Genomic DNA, 25,542 nt, shown 5'->3' on the forward strand with positions numbered 1-25,542 from the left:
CAGCCAAATTTAGTAACTTCCGCAGCAGATTGTCCAGTAACTATTCGCTAGAGAAAGTTCATTTTCGGGGCGTATGCAGAGGATAAGATTTTCCGTCTGAATACCCAATTTCATCGATGTGCACCTGCTACTTTTTAAATTATATTCATCTAAAGTGGGCGATATTCTCAATATAGGGACCTACCGTGGCCCATTTTCGTGGAAAGCTACTGAAGTTCCATGGCCGAATTTGCACGTAGAGAAACTATAGTCCCCGATCTATTTCCTGGACCTAGCGTTTTTCAATAAAGCAAGCAGAAATGCGATACGAAGCTCGTAAACTGTCCTAATTTTTCATGCTGAAAACGTCAACAAAAGTGGAGTAATCTTCAAACTGCGCTGAAATCTCCGCATGCATAGCTTAAAATATAATAGTTACGGTCTCCTTATATAATTATACACACTAATCACACACAAATACTGCAGGAACACTGAGAAATCTGCATTATTCCTATCACTACAACGAAAATCTTCCTCTAGCGCCACCTAGACGGACAACACGAAAGCGCTGCATTGGAAAGCTCCCCGTCTCCCCGACTGTGGCGTTCGAAAACATTTTACTTCAGGGGAGAATGTCAACTTCAGACCATGCCCCAGCATCTGCAAGTCTTCTCTTTTTGTCTGCCTTTCAGACGGCTGCGCGGGAGAGCGTGAAAGCAAGTGTGAAGCATGGGCGCCTTGGGGGGTGCAAAGCCGTCTTGCATCGCGGCTGGGGGAGGGGGGGAGAGAGAGATCTGGCATAGCTTGGGTGGGGGCAAGTGCCGGTGTGGCTGGAGGGGGGCAAATGCCGATTTTGCACAGAGAGTATGGGGTGAGCGTCGTCAAGTGAAAAAAAAAAAAAAAGCCGTACTCTCGGAACGTCCCCCTCGTGTGCGTGCGTATGTTTGTGGCCCCACTCGGGCGACCACTAAAACCGAGGGGTGTGCAACGGCAGACAAAAGAAAGCAGAAAAACGGGCAGCGCGCGTGCGATGCGAGGGAACTGAGTAGATCTGCGTGGGCGAAGTATGTTTTGAATAGCACCTCAGCTTTCCTTTTCTTTCCTTTTTTTTAGAAAAAATGTCGTTTTCCAGAGGTGTGGTTTGCTGGGCTTGTTCATATGAATCCACAGCAATAAACATCATAAATACGAGATAAGGCACACATATATAGGAATGACACGACAACTGTTTTGTACTTGCTACGTGTTCCTTTCTGCCACTGCTAACAAACTAAACACCGCAGAGTTAAACACAATTAAGATGTATACCTCCGCTTCTAAAAAATGTAGGCCACTCGAATTTCTTTGGTACCGGCTTCCTTTCCCTTATGCGTCGCAGCATTTTCCCCGGGCAAAAGCGCGTGAGCGCGAAAGTAACCCATCCCGTTCAACTGGGCTTGCTGTGCTCTGTACTTGCTAGATTAGGCTACAAGCGGAAACTTGGCAGGATACGCTCGCTCCGATTCGCCGTCTATCATATACTTTGGCAAGTTATGCATCGGACTGTTTCGCTTCAGGACGTGGGTTCGATTTCCGCCTACGACAGGCGCATTTCCATGGCAACGAAATCCAGGAACACCCGCGTATATATTTCCGTGCACTCTAAGTGTTCAGGAGTGCCCCATAGCGGCGTTCCTCATAATTACATAAGGCTAGCTCCAAGGGGACGCGGGCGTTTGCGAACTCTTCACTCTGAGTCGGAACACCGTGCAACAAGGCGCTCGCGTGGTTACCCTGCCTCCGCCCCCGCTTCTATCACGCGCACCTTTAGACAGCCTGCGGTTACAGCCTAGGAACTGCGAGCTCACTTTGCGTATTTCTCTGATTCATTGCTCTTGCTTTGAATGATTGTACTTTGGGGTGTGGAACGCGGTTTCTGTCAGCCCAGTATCGCAAACTTCACACCTAAATTTGTATACCTGTTTGCTCGAATCACAAATAAAGTTTATATAAAAAGCCTTAGTGGTAAGCTTCGGCCGTATTTGCGGTCACCCTGTGGCATGTGCGGGCACATATTCATTGGGATTTTCCGAATGGTCTACTCTACATCTCTTCTGGCACTTGGATTTGTATGTTTCGGCCCTAAATAGTAGGCCTCCTAAGTTTTTTTATTTCTTCAGTAAACCTCCTCAGGCAAGGTTTTACAAACGGCAGGTGGCATACATGCGTGATACGCTTGGGGTCCCGGTTCGTTCGCTGCTGTATATCCTTGTGCGCAGACCATATCGGTGACTACGCAGCAATTCTTGCGGTAGCGGGAATTTGCGTCCAATGCTGATGTGGTGAGCTGGAAACCCGAAGTATGACATCGTTCCACGCAACACAGCTTTGCCGTCGGAAGACAGTGACATCCGATTGATAGCCTCCGGCCGGGAATCTTAGGCGCGTGCCTGTAGGCTTGTGTTGCTGCACTGGCGGCTGAAATCAACAGCTATTCCTCGATATCTGCGCAGTGCATGCTGTTGTGCTCGTGACACACGATCGAACACCTCCTCTCTGTTTTCTTTGCTCAGCTCGTGCTTTATCAGCCGCCGCTTTCGCCTGAAGGAGAAACGTTAGGAGCTAACAACTCAACGTCTTTGGAAAGTCTGCCGTGCTGAGAACTTGCGATGTCTGAGAATAGCGGGTCGTAAACTCGTAGCGTGAGTCGTAAGGCTGACGAGCCAACGTAGCCGAACTGGGACTTGAGCCTAGTAGCCAGACAAGAAGAGAAGCGTTTTTGAAAACGATAAGTTTATAAAAAGTATAGTTGGTATCGTTGTGCATAAAACACGTTTACATGAAAGCGACAGATGCGCATCGCGTTCATGTTAACAATGGCAATTCGCTAGGAAGGCGCATTGCAGTAATACGTCAGACAGGGATGGTATTGCGAGTCCCGGTCGAATCACAGGCCGTAAATCACGAAGGGAGTAACGGTGGCCTCCCGTCGTGCGAACTCCGGGCGTGCCTCTTTCGCTATAAGGTATTCATATTAGCGCAAAGCAAAAAACAAACACTCGAGAAGGAATTGGAAGGGAGCAGACAGGTCAGGCGCTGAAACCTTTCTGCTTCCTCCCACTTCTCTCTGTAGTCCTTTGTTTCTTTGTTCGCGCTAATATGTATCTCTTTGTATAGTGGTTCATGAAGGAGAAAAAGGTGGTAATTTTTGTCTCCCGTGCTTCAGACACGGCTAAGCGCATGTATCCCTCTGACATCAATGAACTCGGCCAGCAACCACATGGCCGCTGCGGCGAAGAGAAGACGAGGGGTTCTGTAAACGGCGTCGCATCGCCTTTCCGAAACGCGCTTGCAAAGCCGATGCGCTACTGTCGCATTCCTGTAAACGGGATTATAACCGGCCAGCTGGGGCGACTCCATTCATTCAACAAGACGCCGACACGCCGTCTCCACAAAATGGTCTCCACGTTGTCTGAGTGTGGCCCAGTTCATCTTCCCACGGTAGGGAAGTGTGCCTGCGTTGACAGTTTGCCGTAAACCGGCACGGCACGCACCTCGTTCACACGAATGCGACAACTGGCGCATCGCATCCATGTAAACGGGTGTAAGCGCTGGAAAGGCGCATCGCACAAATGCGCCAGGCAGGTGTGGATTTCGAGGGGTAAGCCGACTCATGGACCACCTTACACAATTGAAGGGGAACGCCGGCCCCTCCTCGAGTCGGCCTTGAGTGCACCTCTTCGATACTACACGACAGCTGCGGGGGCAGAAAGCGAGGACTTCTCGGGAGTGTTCATGCACTCCATGTAAACGGTAGGAAAGGTGATGTGCTACCGCTGCATTCTGTCGCATTCGTGTAAACGCAGCTGGAACGCGGCACTGTTTCCCACGGCAATGCAGTCTAATTGAGTTAGTGGGGGAGACAAGGGTTTCCCAAAAGTCTGTAGGCTAACCAATCCTTCCCTGGGAAGAAGGGGTGCACTATGCACGAGGCAACACCACCAAGACTGGTGTAGTCTAGACCCCACGAGTACAGGAGATGGGGCATAACATCCACTGTGCTAGCCTGAAGCTGAGAGGCAGCATGGGGGGGGGGGGGGGGGCGATTGAGCGAGGATGAGAGCAGGTAATAAAATGTGTGCTGCAGCACGAAAGCCGACAGTCTGTGCTTAGTAACGGGAGACGCTAGAGAACGGAACGCATTTCATTCGCATCCACTGGTGTCCACTGCTCGCGTAGATTTGAGCTTCTCGAGCGTGCGCTGTGCACTCTTAGAAAAAAAGTTAGTAAATGGTTAGTAAATGCTTGCATTTACTACTTTCGAGCGTATTTTACTACCATCGCGAAATCTGTTTACTAGCCAGCAGTTAGTAAAGGTCGTAAAGTGCTGCCTTCACTAACCAGAAAGTTTACTTGGTGTTTTTAACTAAGTAACTACTAGCCACCCACATTGCCAGATCTTTCGTAGATGCGCAGTATACTTTGCCGTAATCGTGACAGTCTTTAGCAAAATTTAAACAATTTTTGTTTTGTTGATTACCTTGGAATTAAAGTTTCGTGCTACGTGATGGCACGCATATAAGCAAATATAAGGGCACACGACATTGTGTAGAAAACATCAATTATTCTTCTAAATTCTATGATTGCCAACCAGTACACGGTGCATAGGAGCATAGTCTTCAAGCCGCTGCTAGAGTAGATATCAGCTACGTAAAAGTCTTGCTATTCTGTGTGTGCACTTGCGTGTGTTTTCTCATTCGTGATCAATTCATGCCTCTATGTATGTTGGTAGCTTTGTGTACCTACCACGGTAATTACATGAAGTAATTAGCGGCCATTCGTTAATGTACGAGGACAATGCCACTTCGTTTTTTTAGTCCTTTAGGTACTTTTGTAATAGAATCATCTTTATATGGCAATGCACACGCACATATAAACAAAATAGGCGTAAGCCTCTAATTGAGTTGTTAGCGCGGTTACTAACAACTTAGTAATGGACTAGCCATTCGAGCTAGTACTATTCACTCACTAACTAGGTAGCAAGTTCCACTAGCCTGCATTTTACTACCTTCACTTACTAAGAGGCTAGTCTATTTTGTGACAAGTAAACGGTTAGCATTTAGTCAGTGAATATGCCGACCTTTTTTTCCAAGAGTTGTCGCAATCGGCGAGCCACCCTTTGCCTCGGGCGCCGGGACGGAATAAAGGCAGCCGCCTCACTTTGCGGCGATAAGGAAGACGCCGGCTGTTTCTCATGCACCAGGAGGTGCATGGTTGCAATTGCTCGAAACAACACCATTGTCGCTGGTGCCGAAGCGGTAATGCGACACATGGCGCCTTTGTGCCCCAGGAAAGGCCGTGACGCCGAGTTTCCGCCGAAGACGGACCTCGGACTACCGCACTGTGCGTCTCCGGCTGTTAGGCCGTCTACGCTTCGATCAGCGCCAGCTTGCTGTCAATTACTGACAATTTGGGTGAAACGACCACTCATCATGTTATTGTAACGAACTTTATTGAAAATCAAAATCCTATTGAAACAGCGTACGCGAATAGAGAAGTCGTTCCCCCGACAAGAGAATAACGCACCAGGACCATTCATGCCACGCATATATGTCGCTCAAGACGTAATTGCTTCAGCTCTGTCATAGAAATGGTTTGGCGGTTCGTCTGATGCTTTGCACACGGTAACATGATAAATAAATGCTGCATCAACCAAAAGATGAATTGATACTACTCTGCTGAAGTTTCAATTCAAATGAAATAAATGACGGTACGTATAGCAGGGAAAACTGTGCTGCTTAGGCAGTTAGCACGGGTTTGACACCGTGGGTCAGAGCGGCAGCGTTGTAGCACGCAATTGCCAAACTACCCGTCTTTCGAACATTCGGAAGCTTATGTTACACGGTGAAGGAAGAGCACAGCTAGTCAAATAGAATTTGTCTTCTCCTACAGACGAACGAGAAGTTGTGTCGGGTATAATGAGGGGAGGAGGGGGGGGTGGAGGTGTTACACACAACCACTGGGCGCGTTTCTTCCATGGGGGAAGGAAGGAGTACATACGAGTTTGCTTACACCCCGTGTTGCAGGTCAGGGTAAAACTGTGCCGTGTTCCCAACAAGGGCCGCAGAAATAGCGTCACGACCCTCTACAGGGTATCACAAACGGCAGAGTTTTGACAACGGGACAGAGTTGAATGCTATCCTGGAGGCAGTCTCGTCTTTATTCTTTCTTTTTCTTCCTGTCAGACCACCATGTCTCACGTTCCAGCACAATTGCAGTGACAACGATGTCTTCTGCATACTTTTGGCGCAGAAAGATTGCTGTCAATTCTACTGCGCAAATATATATATATATATATATATATATATATATATATATATATATATATATATATATATATATATATATATATATATATATATATATATATATATTGTAGAGAAGCATTGGAACGTTGTAATGGGCCGTCCTCTTCAGTGCCTTCTAGTGGGTCGCCCTCTTGCCCTCGTGCTCTTGCTCGTGAGAGTCTGCGAGTCTGCGCTCTGTCGTTACTGTCGTTACTGTCGTCGCTGCGCATCGTCGCCGTCGATCCCGCCGTCAATAAACGCCTTTACAAAGTGGTGGAGAGTGCTGTACCGTCCCCACAACTTCGGTCTCCACCTGATGCCCCTGGAGCTTAGATCCCGTACCGTGCCATCTACCATGCCGCAAGACGCCGCTCAGCAAACGCCGCCTCCTGCCCCGACCTCTTGTCCTGGTGTCCCCCGTATCCGCGACCCTCCTGTCTTCACCGGCGCGGATGGCACCGACGTGGAGGACTGGCTCACGATTTACGAACGGGTGAGTGTCCCCAATAAATGGGACGAAGCAGGCAAACTGAGCAACTTGGTTTTCTACCTCGCGGGTGTGGCAGGCATGTGGTACAACAACCATGCGTCCGATTTCCCGACGTGGTCCGCTTTCAAGACCGCCATCGTCGACGTGTTTGGCCGCCCTGCCGTTCGTAAGCTGCAGGCCGAACAGCGTTTGCGAGAACGAGCTCAGCAGGCCGGCGAAACCTTTACCAGCTACATTGAAGACGTCCTCGATTTGTGTAAGAAAGCCGACGCCACCATGTCGGAATCTGACAAGATGAGGCACATTATGAAAGGCATCGACGACGATGCCTTCACGATGCTGCTCGCCAGAAACCCTCGCACAGTGGCAGAGGTCATTACCCTGTGCCAAAGCTACGAGGAGCTGCGCCGGCAGCGCTTGATGACCCGTCGACCGCCATCACGCGATGATCTCGCAGGCTTGTCGACAATTCCTGACCACTCCACCTTGCTCGCCGAAATCAAGTCGTTCGTGCGTGAGGAAATTGCCCGCCAGGTCTCTCTACTGGCTTTCACTCCACCGCAGCATGTTGACCAGCCGCCAACTACACTTCTGCCTCCTCTCCGCCGAGCGATTCAACAAGAAATCGCGGAGGTCATTCCCGAATACCATCAGCCGCCTCTAGTGCCTGCACCACTAAGCTACGCGCAAGCTGTAGCCAGGCCGCCCCCAGCGATGGCTGGCCCGCGGAGTTACGCCGAAGCCGTCGTCGGACCACAGGCCTTCGACGCGGCTGTGCCGCCTACATACGTCGACGTCGTCCCCAGGCCCCGACTGCTGCCCACAATGCACTCATATCAGCAGCCGCCTCGCCCATCCCGTTCTGCGACATGGATGGGACCCGCGAACCGCTGGCGCACTTCCGACAACCGCCCCATTTGCTTTGCGTGCGGTTGCGCCGGTCACGTCGCACGCTACTGCAATCGCGTGCAGCCGCCTCGGGTTGCATCAACCCTGACCAGCTCATCAAGCAGCCCTTATTATAACCATGCGCCGCCTATGTCACCGACGTCCCTCCCCGCACCATCTACCCGCCGTTCACCGTCTCCACGACGTCGCTCACTGTCGCCGATGCGGCCACGTCCGGGCTCACGCGACCAGGAAAACTAGTCGTCGCAGTCCACGAGGCAAGGGCTGCGACGCTATCGAACTGCGAAAGCCCTCAGCGAAGCCCCTCGAACGTGATTGACGTGTTTGTGGACGGTGTTCGCGCATCAGCCCTTATCGACACTGGAGCCGCCGTATCCGTTATGGACGCCAAGTTTAGCCGACTACTGCGAAAAGTGACGACGCCGCTTTCCGGGCTCTCCCTCCGTACAGCCAGCGCCCAAAGTATTCACCCAACAGCGGTGTGCACAGCTCGCGTCATTATTCAGGATGCTCTGTACGCCGTCGAATTGATCATAATTCCTGCCTGCTCTCACGACGTCATCCTAGGATGGGATTTTCTCTCCCGCCACGACGCCGTCATTCATTGCGCACCAGCCGAAATAGAGCTCTCGCCATTCTCTGAATTGGCGCCGGCAGACAGTCCATCGGCTGCGGGCAAGGTACTTGTCAAAGACGACACCAAGGTGCCTGCAAACTCGTCGACGGCGGTGTCAGTGTACTGCGCCAGTCTCTCCGACACCGTTGCACTTCTCTCGCCATCTGACCGTGTTTACACGAGGAAAGGCATGCTGGTGCCTTTCGCGACCGTGCAAGTCACTCAGGGCAGTACGTCAATTTTGTTATCAACCCATCTCCGTACAGTGTTATGTTGGTCCGAGGGGAATGTCTCGGCAGCGTGGAACCCCTCGAAGACGCACAAGTTATAGACGAACCAGATGAAATGCACTGCCACAGTTCCAGTACGCTCGGCGCTGTTTCGACGTCTGGTTCATCACCCGCTGATGTCTTTGGTTCCTCCATTGCTGACGACCTTACACCGGTCCAGCGTTCCCAGCTTCTGGGCCTGTTGGACGAATTTCGCTCTTCTTTCGATGTCGCTCAAACTTCTCTCGGCCGCACTTCCGCCGTTACGCATCGCATCGACACTGGCGCCCAGCCGCCACTGCGGCAACGTCCATATCGCGTATCTCCCACAGAACGCCGTGTAATCAACGAGCAAGTCGACGACATGCTTCGACGAGACGTTATTCGACCTTCTAACAGCCCCTGGGCCTCTCCTGTCGTTCTTGTTGCGAAGAAGGACGGTTCTGTGCGGTTCTGTGTGGACTACCGACGACTCAACAAGATCACTCGTAAGGACGTGTATCCACTACCGCGAATAGACGACGCGATTGACAGCCTGCAAGGAGCAGAATTCTTTTCATCTCTCGATTTGCGCTCAGGGTACTGGCAAGTACCCATGGCTGATGACGCTCGACCGAAGACCGCCTTTGTCACGCCCGACGGCTTGTACGAATTCAACGTCATGCCGTTTGGGCTGTGTAATGCGCCCGCCACCTTTGAGCGCATGATGGACACCGTTCTGCGCAACCTGAAATGGCACACCTGCTTGTGCTACCTCGACGACGTCGTTGTTTTCGCTCCGGACTTCTCCACGCATCTTCAACGCCTGCGGCATGTTTTGACCCGTTTGGGCGACGCCGGTCTACAACTGAATCTAAAGAAGTGCCGATTTGCAGCACGGCAGCTGACAATACTCGGTTACGTCGTGTCCAAGGACGGTATTCTTCCCGATCCAGCCAAGCTTCGGGCCGTGACCGAGTTCCCCAAACCTACGTCCGTCAAAGAACTGCGCAGTTTCGTAGGACTGTGTTCCTACTTTCGGCGCTTCATTCGAAACTTCGCGACCGTCATATCGCCGCTGACGAAGCTCCTCGGAAGTAACGGGTCCCTCAATTCATGGTCGTCAGAGTGCGACAACGCTTTCGCGAAGCTTCGTCGTCTGTTGACGTCGCCTCCCATACTACGCCACTACGACCCTATGGCCCCTACAGAGGTACACACAGACGCCAGCGGTGTTGGCCTTGGCGCTGTCCTTGCGCAGCGCAAACCCGGGTTCCCTGAATATGTCGTGGCATATGCAAGTCGTACGCTCACCAAAGCCGAGACCAATTACACCGTCACCGAAAAGGAATGCCTGGCGATCATCTGGGCCCTTACGAAGTTCCGACCTTATTTGTATGGTCGCCCATTTGATGTCATCACCGACCACCATGCACTCTGCTGGTTGTCATCATTGAAGGATCCATCAGGCCGCCTCGCCCGCTGGGCACTTCGCCTACAGGACTACGATATCCGCGTGCTGTACCGCAACGGACGCCAGCATGCTGACGCCGACGCACTCTCGCGCTCCCCCTTGCCTGACGACAATACCCACAGCTCAATGTCTCACCATGCCGTTTGTTCCATCGACGTTCACACTGTCGCCACCGAACAGCGCAAGGATCAATGGATCGCTTCACTGCTAGACTTGCTCACTGATCCTTCGGCAACACCATCCACTCGCGCGTTGCGTCGTCAAGCCCACCATTTCGCCATTCGCGACGACCTCCTCCACCGACGCAATTACAACGCCGACGGCCGCCAGTGGCTACTAGTAATACCCCGCAGTCTGCGTTCTGAAATATGCGAATCGTTCCACGCTGATCCGCAGTGTGCGCACTCTGGGGTATCGAAAACATACCACCGCATTCGCCAACGGTACTTTTGGCGAGGCATGTACCGCTACGTGCAGAAGTTCGTTCGCTCCTGCATCGATTGTCAGCGCCGCAAAACTTCAACGCACCAGTCACCAGCAGGTCTGCAACCTTTACCTTGCCCTGACCGGCCGTTTGGGCGCGTTGGCATCGATTTGTATGGGCCGCTCCCTCTGACTTCGGCTGGTAACCGCTGGGCCATCGTCGCTGTAGACCACCTTACGCGATACGCCGAAACTGCCGCCCTCCCAGCGGCTACAGCGCGCGATGTAGCCTCCTTTCTGCTCCGCCGGTTCATGCTGCGCCACGGTCCACCCCAGGAGCTGCTCAGCGATGGAGGCCGTGTCTTCCTGTCGGAAGTCGTCGAAGCCATTCTCAAAGAGTGCAACGTTGTTCACCGCAAAACTACTGCTTACCACCCGCAGACGAATGGGCTCACGGAACGCTTTAACCGCACGCTCGGCGACATGCTCTCGATGTATATCGCCGCCGATCACACAAATTGGGATTCCATTCTACCTTTCGTCACCTACGCCTATAATACCGCCCCTCAAAGCACCACTGGTTTCTCACCATTTTTCCTATTGTACGGCAGGCACCCGTCGCACACAATCGACACAATCCTTCCATACAAGCCGGATCGATCTGAGTGTGCGCCTATTTCTGCCACAGCCAGACTTGCTGAGGAGTGTCGCGAGCTTGCGAAGATCTTTACTACGCAGGACCAAGAGCGGCAGAAAAGCATCCGCGGTGAGACCAACACTTCTGCACCCACGTTCCTACCTGGAGCACTCGTATGGCTCTCGGTCCCTACCACTGCAACTGGCCTCTCTTCGAAACTGCTGCCCAAATACGAAGGCCCCTACCGTGTCGTCGAATGCACATCCCCGGTCAACTACCTGATTGAACCCATCGACCCATCTTCCGACATGCGCCGTCGAGGGCGCGACATTGTCAACGTGGAGCGCCTCAAGCCCTACCATGACCCGCTCATAGTGACCAGCTGCTAGGTCGCCAGACGGCTCCCTTTTCGTACCCGGGGTAATTGTAGAGAAGCATTGGAACGTTGTAATGGGCCGTCCTCTTCAGTGCCTTCTAGTGGGTCGCCCTCTTGCCCTCGTGCTCTTGCTCGTGAGAGTCTGCGAGTCTGCGCTCTGTCGTTACTGTCGTCGCTGCGCATCGTCGCCGTCGATCCCGCCGTCAATAACGCATTTACAATATATATATATATATATATATATATATATATATATATATATATATATATATATATATATATATATATATATATATATATATATATATATATGTGTGTGTGTGTATGTGTGTGTGTGTGTGTGTAACACACTCAGAAACGACGCAGGGTTTCTAGGTTCGGTAAAAGATTCTCAGAAAAGTCAGACACGCGTGCGAAGCAATTTTATTTACGTTCCGCTCGGGGTCCGAGCTTTATCTGATGAAGCTTAGACCTCCAGTGAAACGTAAATAAAATTGCTTCGCACACGTGTTTTTTTTTTTCACTTTTCTATATATATGTGTGTGTGTGTACGCGAACAGAACTTCCCTGAGCATTTGCAAATAATTCATAAACTGTGAATAAAAGCCCTCATGTCACCACAATTATTTGGAGAATAATTACTGCATAATTATAGCGTTCTCTCTACAAAATATTGCTGTCAATTCTTTCTCGAGAGAAATAAAATCTTTAGTACATAGATCGATTGTGTCAGGGTGTGTAACGGCATATAGAGTGGTAGACGTAAGTGGCTGTTTACTTGAGGAAGTACATAGAAATGGAACAAAGAAAAAGGAGAGTTTATTATGATGACCGCTGTCTAGCTCAAGCAGATGACTGAGTAGTGACAATCAGTAAATGAGGTAGGAGTAAACGACAGCGACAGAGGGGATTATTTACATAAGTACTCTGTACACGGAAGGATGTGATGTCTCATGGTTCGCTTGTGATGTGACCTCCGCGATAGAGTTTGTCACCCAAACCCGCATTTCGGCACTGTATGTCACGGAGAGCAGCTGGCCAGGCAGCCTACGTGAGCGGTTTGCAGCGCAATTGTTCCTCCCGTGAAAAGAACCGCACCGCTGGGGACAGGGACAAGTGAGCGAGGGTCATCACAGAAGGAGAGATAGAAAGAGGCGTCGTTGAAGGGGAGAAAAAAAAAAAGCAGCCCTTGCGGCAGCGGCGCGTAAATAGTTATACTACCAGGAGAAAGAGGCACCTCTTTTCTAAACAGTGGCATGGGAGTACGAAGGCTCTCTGGGCCGTGCTTTTTTTTTTCTTTGGGGGGGGGGGGGGAGCGGGCGGGAAGGGGGGGGGGGCGTGAAGCACATCTGAAACTTTTCAAAGGAGCTGCGGCGCCCCTGAAAAGAGTGGATTAGTTGCAGCAGGGAGAGGCTCTTCGCGGTCGGGACGGCCGGAGAGCGCATTTTCCTCTCTTTTTTCCAAACGTGACTTGGTGGCGTCTTCTGGCGGCTCAGAATGAAACTACACTGCAGTGGAACCCCCACCTTAAATGCGCCCGTCGGGCTCCTAGCGCCACCTCGCTGGTGATGAAGAAACGCTTATTATCGCCTGCTGTCTCTGAGTCCGTCCAGCGCTAAATGGTGTGTATATAACGCTCGCCGTTAGCTATGTGGAGGATCTGCGTTTCGTGGCGTAGTGGATAGCGCCGCTCGCTGCGGGGCAAGAGGTCCCTGGTTCGATTCCGCGCTTCGGAAGCATTTTTCTGAGTTATTTTTCTTGGGGGCCTTTATATATATATACATACTTATACATATACGGTGCATGACGGCGGCGACGGCGACGGCAAAATCCAGCCGAGACTGTCCATATAATTGCTATCGCAATAAAAAAGCATAGTTCCTCTTGTGCATTGCATGTATCACAATTATTGTGGATATTATGGAGTGCCGCATGCCGCCAACACGCTCGAGCTCGACCAGCGAAGCGAAATGGTTACAGGCCACAATCCACGCCTCTCGGCGAACTTCTTCGACGTTGCGAAAAGCATACGTGTGCATTCTTTTCGATATTCATGTTTCGATCGTGCTGATCGAACCTGCAACATGCTAGTGAAGAACACACGGCTAGAGTATCAGCATGGCTGGTGACACAAGCGCTACTGAATGGCATGTTAAATGCTTGTGTTCCGTTGAAGACGTAACTCCGCGTTTCCGACTGCGCAAGTAATGACTACGGGGTATTATCACAGAACACTTTTATGTTTGCAAGCCATCATCACGCGCAGCAGCGATGGCGCCACTCGCTGGCGGCCTACTACTGCGGCAAATCCGTCAGGCAGGCTCGGTACGTACTACCTCGGAGTGCCGTTCAGCTCATACGTCAATTCTAGGTCATACAGGTTTATATGTAGCACGCACAGGGTTTCGCAAAGCATCGTTATGCCCGGTAACGGAACTGAAATATAACCTTTCACTTCGCAGCAAATAATTAGGTGGCGAGTACTTAGCACTTTCCATGGTTTGGGAAAGTATTTTAGTCTCATATCCATTTCAGCGCAGCTCATGACTTCATCCGGTGAAAGTGGCACGGTCCGTACGTCCGCACGTCCTATCTGTTCCTATGCTAACAAACGGGTTGACCCTCCTCCTGGCGCCATCTTGAAAAGCACGGCGCGCCACCTATAGTTAGTGGGCATTGCGAATACGTGCAAGTTATTACGGTACAGCTCTGTTTGCAGGACTCCAGAAAGAAACGGACTCGGTCTGAGACCGATCCAGGGAGCAGCATAGACGACGATGTGGTCTCCTTGAAAGAATTAAAGAGGGCGAAAACAGATGCCCGTTACTGGCGCTCTAAATATGAGGCATCCTGCAAAGAAAATGCCGAGCTGCGGGCCATTATGGCTTCAATGAGTGATAACAGTAATGTTAAACTCTCAGCAGGTCGGTATAGTGCTATTATAATCATATGTGGAGTTCAATTAAGTTTTCCAGAGTGGACATTAAATGATGTTTTTGTATGTTTTTAGTGGTAGAGATGCTAGAGTGCCGAAGAGTCGAGCTTCCAAAGGTGCAGGGGTCTCAAACAGGTAAAATTCATTACACTGCATGAATTATTTCACTTCTTTTTCTATAAAGGGGCCTTGAAACAATCTTCACACATGCACTACATAAGTAGAGGAAGCCCTTGGTAATATTCAGGGCACAGTTTAAATGGTTCATATTAACCATGGTCTACCTTGGTGGTTGCATTTTTATCGAGGCGAAATGCTATGGAAGGAAATAGTGTCACATTATTTTCCCGCATTTGCTTCCTGTTTTTTGTAAGAGTGCATGCCTATTGTCAACCATTCTTTTGAATCTAACCTGCCCAAAGTGATTTTATTGTGTAATTTGAACACCTGACATTCGTGGTTAATGTTTTGATTCTGTGCTATTCTACTGTCAGTAATTCTCATTAGCCACTTGACGTAGGGGTTCAATAGCTATATGTCTGTATCTTACCTCATCGCGTGTTCATGTGGTGACAATGTTTAAAAAAACAACCCTCCTCCTTAAATAATCATCCTTATCAGTGACGCCTCTGAATTATTTGTTTGACTGTACTATAGTTAACATATATGACACCACAGCCAGTGTTTCATATTGAGGCATGTTGTATGTTCTCAGTTTAATTGCCTGCAATATGTTTCTCAGTGGTATAGGCTGCCCTTCTGAGGGGTATCCAGACATTGAAATACCTATGTCACCCCCCTTGGCTGAACAGCACTCACCAACCACACCATCCAGTCACACCATCCAGTCACCATCCAGTCGCCATCCAGAACATCATACTGTCGCAAGTGATAACCTGGAGAGACAGCCTGCTGAAGACGCACTGCCCGCACGTAAAAGCCAAATTATCTATTTATGAGAGACCTGCCTAGGCGGCTCAGCACTACTGTGTTCTGATAATTTGCTAGATGCTAGGCTTTATCAGCTGCATCCTGGTGTGGAGGAATGCAAAAATACCAACGGGGGGCCAGAATTATCTAGCGTTCTGCTGCACTGCTTCTCAGAACGTGTTTTACTTTGAGAATGTGATGCATGATGAATCAGTTGGCTACGTATGACCTCTTTTTGCCTTTCTTTGACAGTTGACTCGTAGGTCGCCATCCAGCAAGCCTTCGCCGACATTGGTGTTGGTAGGGTAAGTATGTTCAAGTGCACTCCTGGCATTTTGTTTGTAATTGCTTTTTTTTCTTTTGCAGTACCACGTGGCAAATGGATTTTGTATTGGGAGCCAACAAGCACAAAAAATTATGGCTCAAAAGAAGCCATCATTAGTGGCAAAGGACATGGCCCAAGCCATATGTGGCCGCGAGGCCCTTGCAAATAGAACTTATGGGGGTAAGCTGGCACCCAAACACTACAAGAATCCAGACGCCACAGTCAGGAAACAGATGAGTCCCGAAAAGGTGGCTCTGATCATCAGTAAGTATAGTCTTGCTGTATTGAAGTGCAATGAGCTCTATGCTTCATTTATTGATGTCGGCTTTCTTTTTAGAAATGGTGACACATTGAGGTGCTCAAAATGACACGTGTGTGAAGGCAACAATCAAAAACATGCCAACAATCCTGTCGCAGAAGATACAAGTTGTCAGGAAGAGCAGAAGAGGTCGATGGGAGATAAATGAGGCTTGAATAAACGTTCAGAACATTTTCACTTCGTTGTTATTAAATGCGTAAGTTCGGTTGGAGCGATGCCACATTGCAAGTGGTGCCGCTCACCTAGTGGGACCACTTGCCAAGTGGTCCCTGCTCGATAACCCACTTCAAGTGGTCCCACTTGCAGCAAATTTTTGCCTGGGTCAGTGTCAAATAGCGGTAATCCACCATCGCCGTCGCTCTTGCTCGTGAAGCAGCACCGGAAACTTGTAGAATTGTGTTCCTGGCGAGTTTTTGTACGTGTTCGAGCAGCCAACTACGTAGAAGTTGTTTCTGAGCATCGCTGAAGGCTGACAGAAGCGTTAAATTGCGATGGAAAACGCAACTATCACAGTAACTACAGCACTCGCCTTGATGCTCACGGTAGAGGGACCTAAAATACTCTCACAGGAACACTGCTCACCCGAGCCCGCCTACGCTTCCAAGCCGTGGCGACAGGCGGCGTTGTCGGCGCTTTGCGCAGCGCCTATTCATGAAATTTTGATTGACCAGTACACTCTGCTAAGAAAAAGAGATAAAGACGTAGACGGTACAGTTGGTATCGATCATTTGGAAGCTGAGATGGAGGAAGCAGACGTTTATGTGCATCATGTTATTCTAGCAGAGGTCAGAGAATAATATAAGATTGAAGACACATTAAAAGCTCCACAGGCTCGCTTGGAGTCCATAAGGTAACGGGTTAGGACAGAAGGTCAGGTGAAAATACGTCCTTCGCTTATGGCATCACCATCTAGCCAATGCGTCTTCGATAACAATCTTGTCGCAGAAAATGTAAGCAAGCCGGCATGACGACAAATGGTTCAATGTTCTAGAAGCAGGCAAATTCGCGTTCCCTCTACAGTAAATATAATCCGATAGATCGACACCGAAGAACGACCTTCACGTTTAAGGATCTCTTCCACGCATTTAGAACTTTCGTCGTTGCACCGATGAAACTAATGAAAGACAGCTGCAAGCACTCGGGTTCACGAGGTGGAAGAGACTTCTATATTCGAAGTGCGCGAAGCATTTGGAAGTTTAAAAGGCAGTTCACCACATACTAAAGATGACTGCAAGCGAAAGACTACAGATTCAGATATTATACAGTCCCCACCGCCGTGAAAGTCGAAGCCAGTTCTTCAAGCGAAAGAAATAGAAGAAAAAAAATGCCCCCACCTCCCCGAAGGGAATCGTGAGGAAATGCGAAGGCATTTCTTGCGCCTAGAGTACACGGCGTAGTAATTTTATTGGCGTAAAGCTGGACTCATTGACGCGCTCAAGTGTCTCCCTTTTGGGCGCCTCTTTCAACGAACGCTTCCTACGTGCGTACGTAATCACCTCAGGGATGTTGCCACCGCCCTCATTGCAGCACAAACGCGTTTAGAACGCGCTGTTTTCAGGCTGTGCCAAGGCAGCACAAATGCTACAAACGCGTTTCAAACGCACTGCATTGAGGCGGTGGCGCAGGGAGGAGAGAGAGCGAACGGCGAGAGAAGGAGCGGTGAAGCACTGCACTTACCCTCTCCTACACTCTCTCCACACACGCGGGAGCTCCGCCGAGCTCCCACGATGCGAGCGCCCTCACACGCCAGAGCGCGCTCCTCCTCCCCACTCACTCTCCGCTACTCCGCCTGCACCACCTGCTCCGGTTGCTAGGGGCGAGGATAAGCGCGCGCGCCCGCAGCTGTTGCTATGGGAGAGGGAGTGAGAGTGGAGAGGCGCGCGGACAACGCCGGATGCCTTACATAGCCCGACTAAGAAATGCATTCGCATTTAAAATTGTGCAGTTGCACTGAACGTGAAAGCTGTAGGAAGTGTAAAACAGTGACTCGCCGGCTCTTCGGCGACGCTGGCGCTCACGGGCAAGCAAGCGCTGGCGTCCATGTTGAGAAAGGAAATCTTCATTTGCGATGCTTTCCGCCAGCCTCCTTTCCCTCACACCTGTCCTCCTCAACTTCATTTCCCTTTCCCCCTTGCTATATTGTACTATACACGTCTATGCTTCACCCTCTCTCTTCTCCTCACCCTCATTTTCCTTTCTCACCTCCTTGGTATACTCCACCATACACGGCTACCATATGCTTTACCCTCCCTTCCTGCTTTCCCTCTGCCCCTCCCTCACTTCCCATTTCCCACCCCTTGCTAAACTATACTAATTCACGCCAGCGTTTGGGCGAGTTGGTAATATTTAGTGTGAGTACCGATGAGACTTGTACGAGTGGCAAACAGTGCACTAGCAGTTGTCAAAGTACGCACGACAGAGTCACAAGTGGAGCTGTCAGGGCGAAGCTCTGTGAGCCATGAGAAAACTGGGGTGCCTTCTGTCGCGTCAGCTGATGACGAAGCCATTCTCGCTGCGATACGCAATGCTTTAAAGATGCATGTGAACAGGCAAGACGCTGACATGACTAAAGAGGTGATTGGAGTGTTTCCGACGCGCAGTACCTGGAAGATACGCCTACGGCATTGCCGCACTGAGACTAGCAACTCGCTTGAGCGTCTGAGTATTTTCAGGCAGGTTTACAGACAGGCGTCTGATCGGAAACACTACCAAGCGTCTCGTTTGTATTGCGGTAAGCGGAACAAATGTGCTGTTCGTCTTGTGTGGGATGAAATAACTTGAAGGTCCTATTCAAATAAGTGGCTGCTATTTTTTTTATTTTTGACCATCGCCGACGGAGTAATATCTTATGTACATGGTCGCCTTACCGTGAACTTGCTTAGGGTGTGAACCGTGAGATATTGAACTTTTTTCAGGCAACACACTTTAACACTGTAGTGAACTTCAGTGGACTAGATAGGTTAATTTTTTAAATGTTCATTGTACGATAAGCGTGTTGGTTTAAGATTGTGTACTGGACGCTGTGCAGGACGCATGTTGTGCCACGGCCGGACTAGAAAGGCGCGCGAGCATTCCGTACGGAACGCTCGCGCGCCTTTCCAGTCTGGCCGTGGTTGTGCGTGGTGAAACGCGCATTTACCGGCAGTTTTTTCATTGCAAAAACTTATCGAAAAGGCGGCTTTTATGATGACCAAGTGCGCACTGTAAAGTGCGCGACATAAAGAATATAGACCCAAGACGACGATGAAGATGACGCGTGACCACATCTGTACAATGAAGAGCCGCCACGGGTTTCGAACGGCAGAGCGAGGAGACGGGGCCCAGACGTGGCGTAGTGTAGAGGGGCGCGGGAGTGGCGGCCGGCGGACTACCCGTGCAAAGGCCGCTGCGGGCTCCCACCTGGGCACGTACCCAACCTTCTTTCAAGCGTCGGGCGTTGGCGAGACCCAAGCTTCCCGTTGCCTGGCGTTGGCCAGGCAAGACTGGCGTCTGTTGTGTCACCGCAATCTGCGGCTGGCGAACGCCTAAAGGGCGTCCGGCCGTTCTCCGCATCTCCAGCCATCGCCGTCTGCGCGAGTGCGTCTGCGCCTTGCCTCCATAGGCTCCGCTTCAAGTTCCGCGCAGTTAGAGTGTACTAGAATATTCTAGTACACTCTAGCGCAGTGATCCTGTCTTTTCGTCCTGAACATTTCTACGCACTGTTCGCCTCTCTTTTCCGACTATTGTTAACTTCTTTCTCTTTTGCATGCACTGTTCTTTTTTTTGCTATCTTTATTCCGGTTGTTGAAATATATTGAGTGTTGGGGATTTTGTGTGCACAGATGGTCTCGTCTCCTTTCCTAATTATACGAACATACACGAGATCGTCTTGGCTCGACAGACTCATACAAGCCCTATATGGCTCACAAAGTGAAGAGCGCTGTGGGAAATAGTGGCTGGGAAAGATCCAGACTGAGGTTAAACACACCCCGAACTATTACATCTTCAAAATCATATGCGCAATTTGTAGCTGTTGAAAAGAGCTTTTACACACGGTTAAAGCATATGCTGAAGCAAATAATACTAACAATAATAATGACCAAATACTGTAGGAAAGTAGGAAGCGGACAGCTCAAGTTTGCTTTGTGATTTCTTGCGACAATGGCCGTCTCTCATTGGCAGACCTGTTGGGGTTTTGTAAGCATGAAAAACTGGCTAAATAAAAAGTTTTATGCAGTTCGAGCTCGCTTGAAAAATAACCGTATTGCTTATTACATGCACATCAACATGGTGCAAGTCGCAGTTCGTATTGTTTACGGCATGCCGCCTTTAATTTCATAAGAGCCATGGAATGTGAGCAATAGACTAAGAAGCTTGAACATCGAGCCACAATATAAATTGGAGTTGGCTACTCAAATTCTGTGCTAATAGTACTAGAAATTAGCGGAATGAAAACAAGCTATGCTATTCCTGTTCCCTTTGTGTACTCCAAACAGGATATACAATTTAAATCATTTTACGTCGTCACAATTTTGTTTACCGTGGTTTCTTTCGTACTATTTTCAGTGATATATGTAGTTTTAGTGATGTACTCCCTAATTTTATTGGCATATTTAGCCTCCAGGCAGCTAAAAGAGTCGGGCAGCTAAAATAGCTAAAAGATTTGCATAATTGTGCCCACTATTTTCCTGTAATTTTGTGTCTCTACCATCCGCAACAACCTTAACGTTCTGACATATTTAACAGTGATAAATGAAGTGCATTTTAGTTCATTTCAATTCTGGCTTGTGTCCTTCATTTGCGCATAAGATGAAAGTGTAAAACAACATTTCGCACTGTGCTAATGCTCATGTGTAGTATATTAAAGACGATAGTCTTTCTTGGGGAACTTAAACGCAGAAATTTTGGTCTGTCTGTCTGTCTGTCTGTCTGTCTGTCTGTCTGTCTGTCTGTCTGTCTGTCTGTCTGTCTGTCTGTCTGTCTGTCTGTCTGTCTGTCTGTCTGTCTGTCTGTCTGTCTGTCTGTCTGTCTGTCTGTCTGTCTGTCACACGATTCAGCCACGCGGCCAAAGTTTAAGCACTTGAACGCCCGGCCATCTTGAACTGGTAGCTGCGTTCATACTTGTGAACATTGTGGATAAAAAAGCAAATATTAAGCATATCTGAGGCGCAACATCAATGCGTAACTAAGTATTAGGTGGTGTGTTCCTTTACTAGAAGATACGTAATTCTAAAGACCCTAGTGTTTCATAGGCTGCGCTGAAAATGCGACGCTATGCACGAAAAAGCCCTCTGCCACCTAGCTGCCACCTAGCAGTGGCCCTGGGAACAGCATCACGGGTGGGCGCGGATGAGACCAGGACTTAGGTAGCACGGCCGGCACAAGACTATCGTTTTTTCGACGACATTTGCAGCGAAGCACGCAGATACACGGCCAATTTTTTAGACTTCCAGTGTATAAGCTAAGCATTGTATTTTCAGTGGCATTCCGGACACATAACACAGTCTCTGAGACTCATTTTCAGAAGATTATTTATTTGATCTTCCATTTTACAAGTACAACAAGTGCAGTGGGCTTGTATTTTTCTCTATACCGCATTTACTCGAATCTAAGCCGATGTTTTTTCCGAAAAAACGATGTGCGAAAGTGTGTGTGTGTGGGGGGGGGGGGGTCGGCTTAGATTCGAGTACAATTTTTAAGTTTTTTTTTTTCTGGCTTGCGAATTTCGGGGTTGGGCTTAGAGTGGGGGCCGGCCTAGATTCGGGTAAATACGGTAATCTTAGATGCCACTTTCAAATAAAAAAAAACATGGGAGTTCTAAAAGTCTCCTCTTTTTTGGAATGCTAAAAAAATATTTGTGACAGCTTTCTTCGGCATACTCGTAATAGCAAATTTCCAAGCGGTACTGCACTGCAGGAATGTACTTTCAAGGTGATCTAGAATTCATCTAAGAAATCTCGCTTATTAGAAGTATCTAATGAAACACATATAAATGTTCAGCAGAGGACGGAGGCTTCAAGTGAGGAAAAGATGTTGAACAAGTGTAGTACGACAATGAGCTTAGCAGCTGACAGATGTGGTGTGTTCATTTTCCGCAAGTTAATATTTGGACAGACTTTTGTGTATTAAACCATGTATTTCCTACTACCGTTCAGCAGATGCGCTACGAATTTACCTTTCGCATAAAGCAACATCTTTCTAAGGAAGGATAAGCTGTATCTCTTGCTTCTCCCTAGTCATGCTGTAGTACATACCAAGTCTATGCATTTGACGCCTGTTTGTACTGCTGCAGGACCTCGAGGAGCTGCGGTATCGGCGAGTTGCAGTGGTGTTTCCAACCCTGACATAGGACAAGCACAGGAATGCAACAGGCATTTTTACTTGTGACGGTCTCATTCAGCATGTTCTCGAAGTGAAAAGCAACTTTGCTAATGTTTTAATGTACATGTAAACTCTTAGTCAACTGATTGCAAAACTAGCAATGTTTCTGTGAAATAAATTGTTCGGCATGTTCGCATTTTCTCTTGCTTTCGTCATCCATCTCGCAGCCAATGAAACTGTACTTGATCATTTGTAGTGAAATTTAGTTTCCCTACACGATAAAAATTTCCGTCGAATCTACAAACAAAATGTACGTATAACGTAGAAGGACGCCGGCCAGTGTATTGGAGTATAAAGGAAACCATCCTAAACACGAAAAAAACATATTCTAAGGTACGGAAATTGTTTCCGTGATTAATGGATTACTTGAAAAACCGCGAGAGTTGGCGTCCCTTTAAAGGGCCAGTAAACAACCCCGATGTCCAAAAATTGTAATGAAAAGAAATATGCGCACTTTTGCTATGTGAACATGCTGCTGCAAGAATTTTGCGAGTACGTGCTATAATAAGGAAGTTACAGGGGTTAGAACATCCGTTTCAGCTGGTTTCAAATTTTCGCGCGGCCTCACCACCCTTCTCCGCCACATGGAGGAAAAGGCGTAGCCCGTCGTCGTGCCTCCGCCCACTTCGGCAACGTGACACGACGTCAACAATTGACGTCATGGGCGAGCTCGATCAGTCGCAATGCACTTCCGCTTGCTGCGGCTCCTGGTTGTTTATTGTTTATATTGTCGCACGTGCTCCGTAACTTGACGGGCAGTTTTCGGCTCTTCACTATTTTAAACCTTTGTGACAGTTCACAATGCAGCAGGAATGCGTGCTTGCTTTCCGAGACGTCGAAGGGGCGCGAGAGAAAAGCCTGGAGAACCCCGCTGGCCGCGCGAGCAAGCGCGACCCGTCCGAGCTACCGGAGATTCCCCTCTCCCCGCTCGATTTGCAGCCGGCAACTGAACAACGCTTCGCCACTTTTCTCTCTATTTTCCCACTATTCTTTTATTCCCTCCTTACCCCCCACCCCTACAAGGCACTGCGCCGTGTCGCCTATAGGCAGACAGAAATTAGGTGCCTTTTTCCTTTCCTGAATAACCACTGAAGAAGAAGAAGAAGGCGAAGTGCGTGCAGGTGCTATGCAGTGCGAGGAATATACGCGCCAACGTTATACGCGCGACAACTGCGTGGCCGAAGCCGCATCACCGCAGGGCCAAAAAACAAGGCGCAGTTTCGTAGCGGTGGGTGGGAATAGGAACTGACAATTGTTTGTTGAGACCTGGTTTAGACCAATCGACGAGCTCAGTGCTACGTCAACTCGGCGATCGCCGAGTTGACGTCACTGCGCGTACGAGGAGGATTGGTCAGGCGTAGGAAAGAAGCGCGGGAATTGTTTTTCGAAATGAAGGGTCTGCGCGGCGCGCAGCGCTGTAATATTCGGAAAACGTGATCGCCGCGGTCTACTGTACGGATTAGCGAGCTTGTTTGGCGGGTGTAAAAAAAAAGTCGCAGCCTGTTTACGGGCCCGTATTTTTCACCCAAAAGGACCTCGTTACCAGGCTACTTTGGTGAAAAGCCTGAGGAGTGGGTGCCTATATATTATGTGCATGGTTGCTCTTCTTTAATGTTTTTAACAGAGGAGCTGTTTAAGCCGGCCGTGCTCTGTCCAACGTGAACAGTGAACAGCCGTGCCACGATGACGTCATCGCACGTTGCCTGGCAACTGGTTGCAAAGCTGTGCGCCTGCTTCGCTATCCCACTACCAGCTTGCCTGCCTGAACACTGCGCGCAACAGCTCGGTCATGTCAAACGTCAAGTCATGCCCTCCTTCGTTCTGTACAAAGCCGGCGCGCGGCGCCAGAAGCAAACATGGGGGAAACGAAGAAAGTTCGCACTGCCGATGAAGAAGCCGCTTACCAGGAATCGCTGCCAAGCCAGTCTGCTGGACTCGACTCGCTTAAAGTAGTCCACGACGTAGTACGGCCGAAATGGCGAGAGACGATTCTGCTGGACTCGACTGGAACTTGGCATCACTTGGCATTACTTCGTATAACTAACATCACTTGGCATCACTTCGTATGGGCAGGACCAGCTAGGAACCGAACAGCTCCATGGGCCTATCTGCCTCATGCGCTGCTGCTTTGAGCTGTACCGGTGGCGCCACCAACGGCGAACGGTGGCGAAAACTGGATGCCCGCGGCTCATGGAAGCCTTGCTCAAAGCACCCGTTACTCGCCGTTTTTCTATTAATTTTTCATTCTGGTTTGATATTTGCACTGCCCACGCTGCTCCACTAGACAACCATGCCGTTTGTTACGTCGCTTGTTCTATTTTATTTGTTAAATGCGAAGCATTTCTTAGCGAACCTCTGGCACTTTGAGCGTTTCTATCTACGTATCTATCTATCTATCTATCTATCTATCTAGCCGCCTACGTCTGGGTGCTCTCATTATGGCCTCCTTAAGTTGTTGTAGACCAAAATTTGCATGGGAGGGTCAGAGGATTTGACGAATATGACTGCCGGGTCATCACATGAATAACGTTAAAATCTTATCGTGTACGTCGTCAAGCCCTTTCCACTAGACACGTGTGGCACATACCCGTTTACCACGGGCCGCGGTGTACGGGTATGCGCCACAGGTGATTGACAGTTTATATCTACCCAGGAACGGCGAGAACAGACATTGATAACTTACATGCTAGAGTGTTAAGGAAAACCAACATCGGCAGCGTTGACTCAACGAATGGAAAGAATGAAAATTAGGATCCCAGCAGGAATCGAACCCACGCATTCTGCGTGGCAATCAGGTATTCTACCACTGAGCAACACCAGGTCTATAAACTGGCTTGGAAAAACAGCCTACGCAGGCGTAATATCGGGGCAACGTCAATTGTAGTTGTAGTGCTGGCTATCTAATGTTACAAGAAAGCAATAAACACTACATGATATATCTACGATGTGTACTCCTACGATACAGGCGTCATAGGAGATTAACGTCTGTAGTTCCAGTGTTGGTACCGCTTTTATAGCAGTCTAATAAACATTACGTTTGTATTCCTATGATTCAGCAAGATATATTGAAGCATTGCTCGACCCCGGAGGAATACATTAACGAAAATTACATATGATATTCACAGTACCGCACCATAAAGTGCACTTCGTCCACCAGAACGACGCAGTGTCCTCTTCATTGCTTACAAGGCTGGG

General features: G+C 49.3%; 1 protein-coding gene across 1 annotated transcript in view; it reads left to right on the forward strand.

Annotated features, from left to right (window-relative positions):
- The window catches only part of LOC119382226 (uncharacterized), a 34,402-nt gene that overhangs the window by 3,093 nt on the left and 5,767 nt on the right, over nucleotides 1-25,542 (forward strand). The window contains exon 2 of the mRNA XM_037649939.1: nucleotides 15,710-15,932. Within this exon, the coding sequence (XP_037505867.1) occupies nucleotides 15,710-15,932 (223 nt within the window). The remainder of the gene's footprint in view (nucleotides 1-15,709; nucleotides 15,933-25,542) is intronic.

This window comes from Rhipicephalus sanguineus, chromosome 2, assembly GCF_013339695.2.
Source record: "Rhipicephalus sanguineus isolate Rsan-2018 chromosome 2, BIME_Rsan_1.4, whole genome shotgun sequence".
NCBI lineage: Eukaryota > Metazoa > Arthropoda > Arachnida > Ixodida > Ixodidae > Rhipicephalus > Rhipicephalus sanguineus.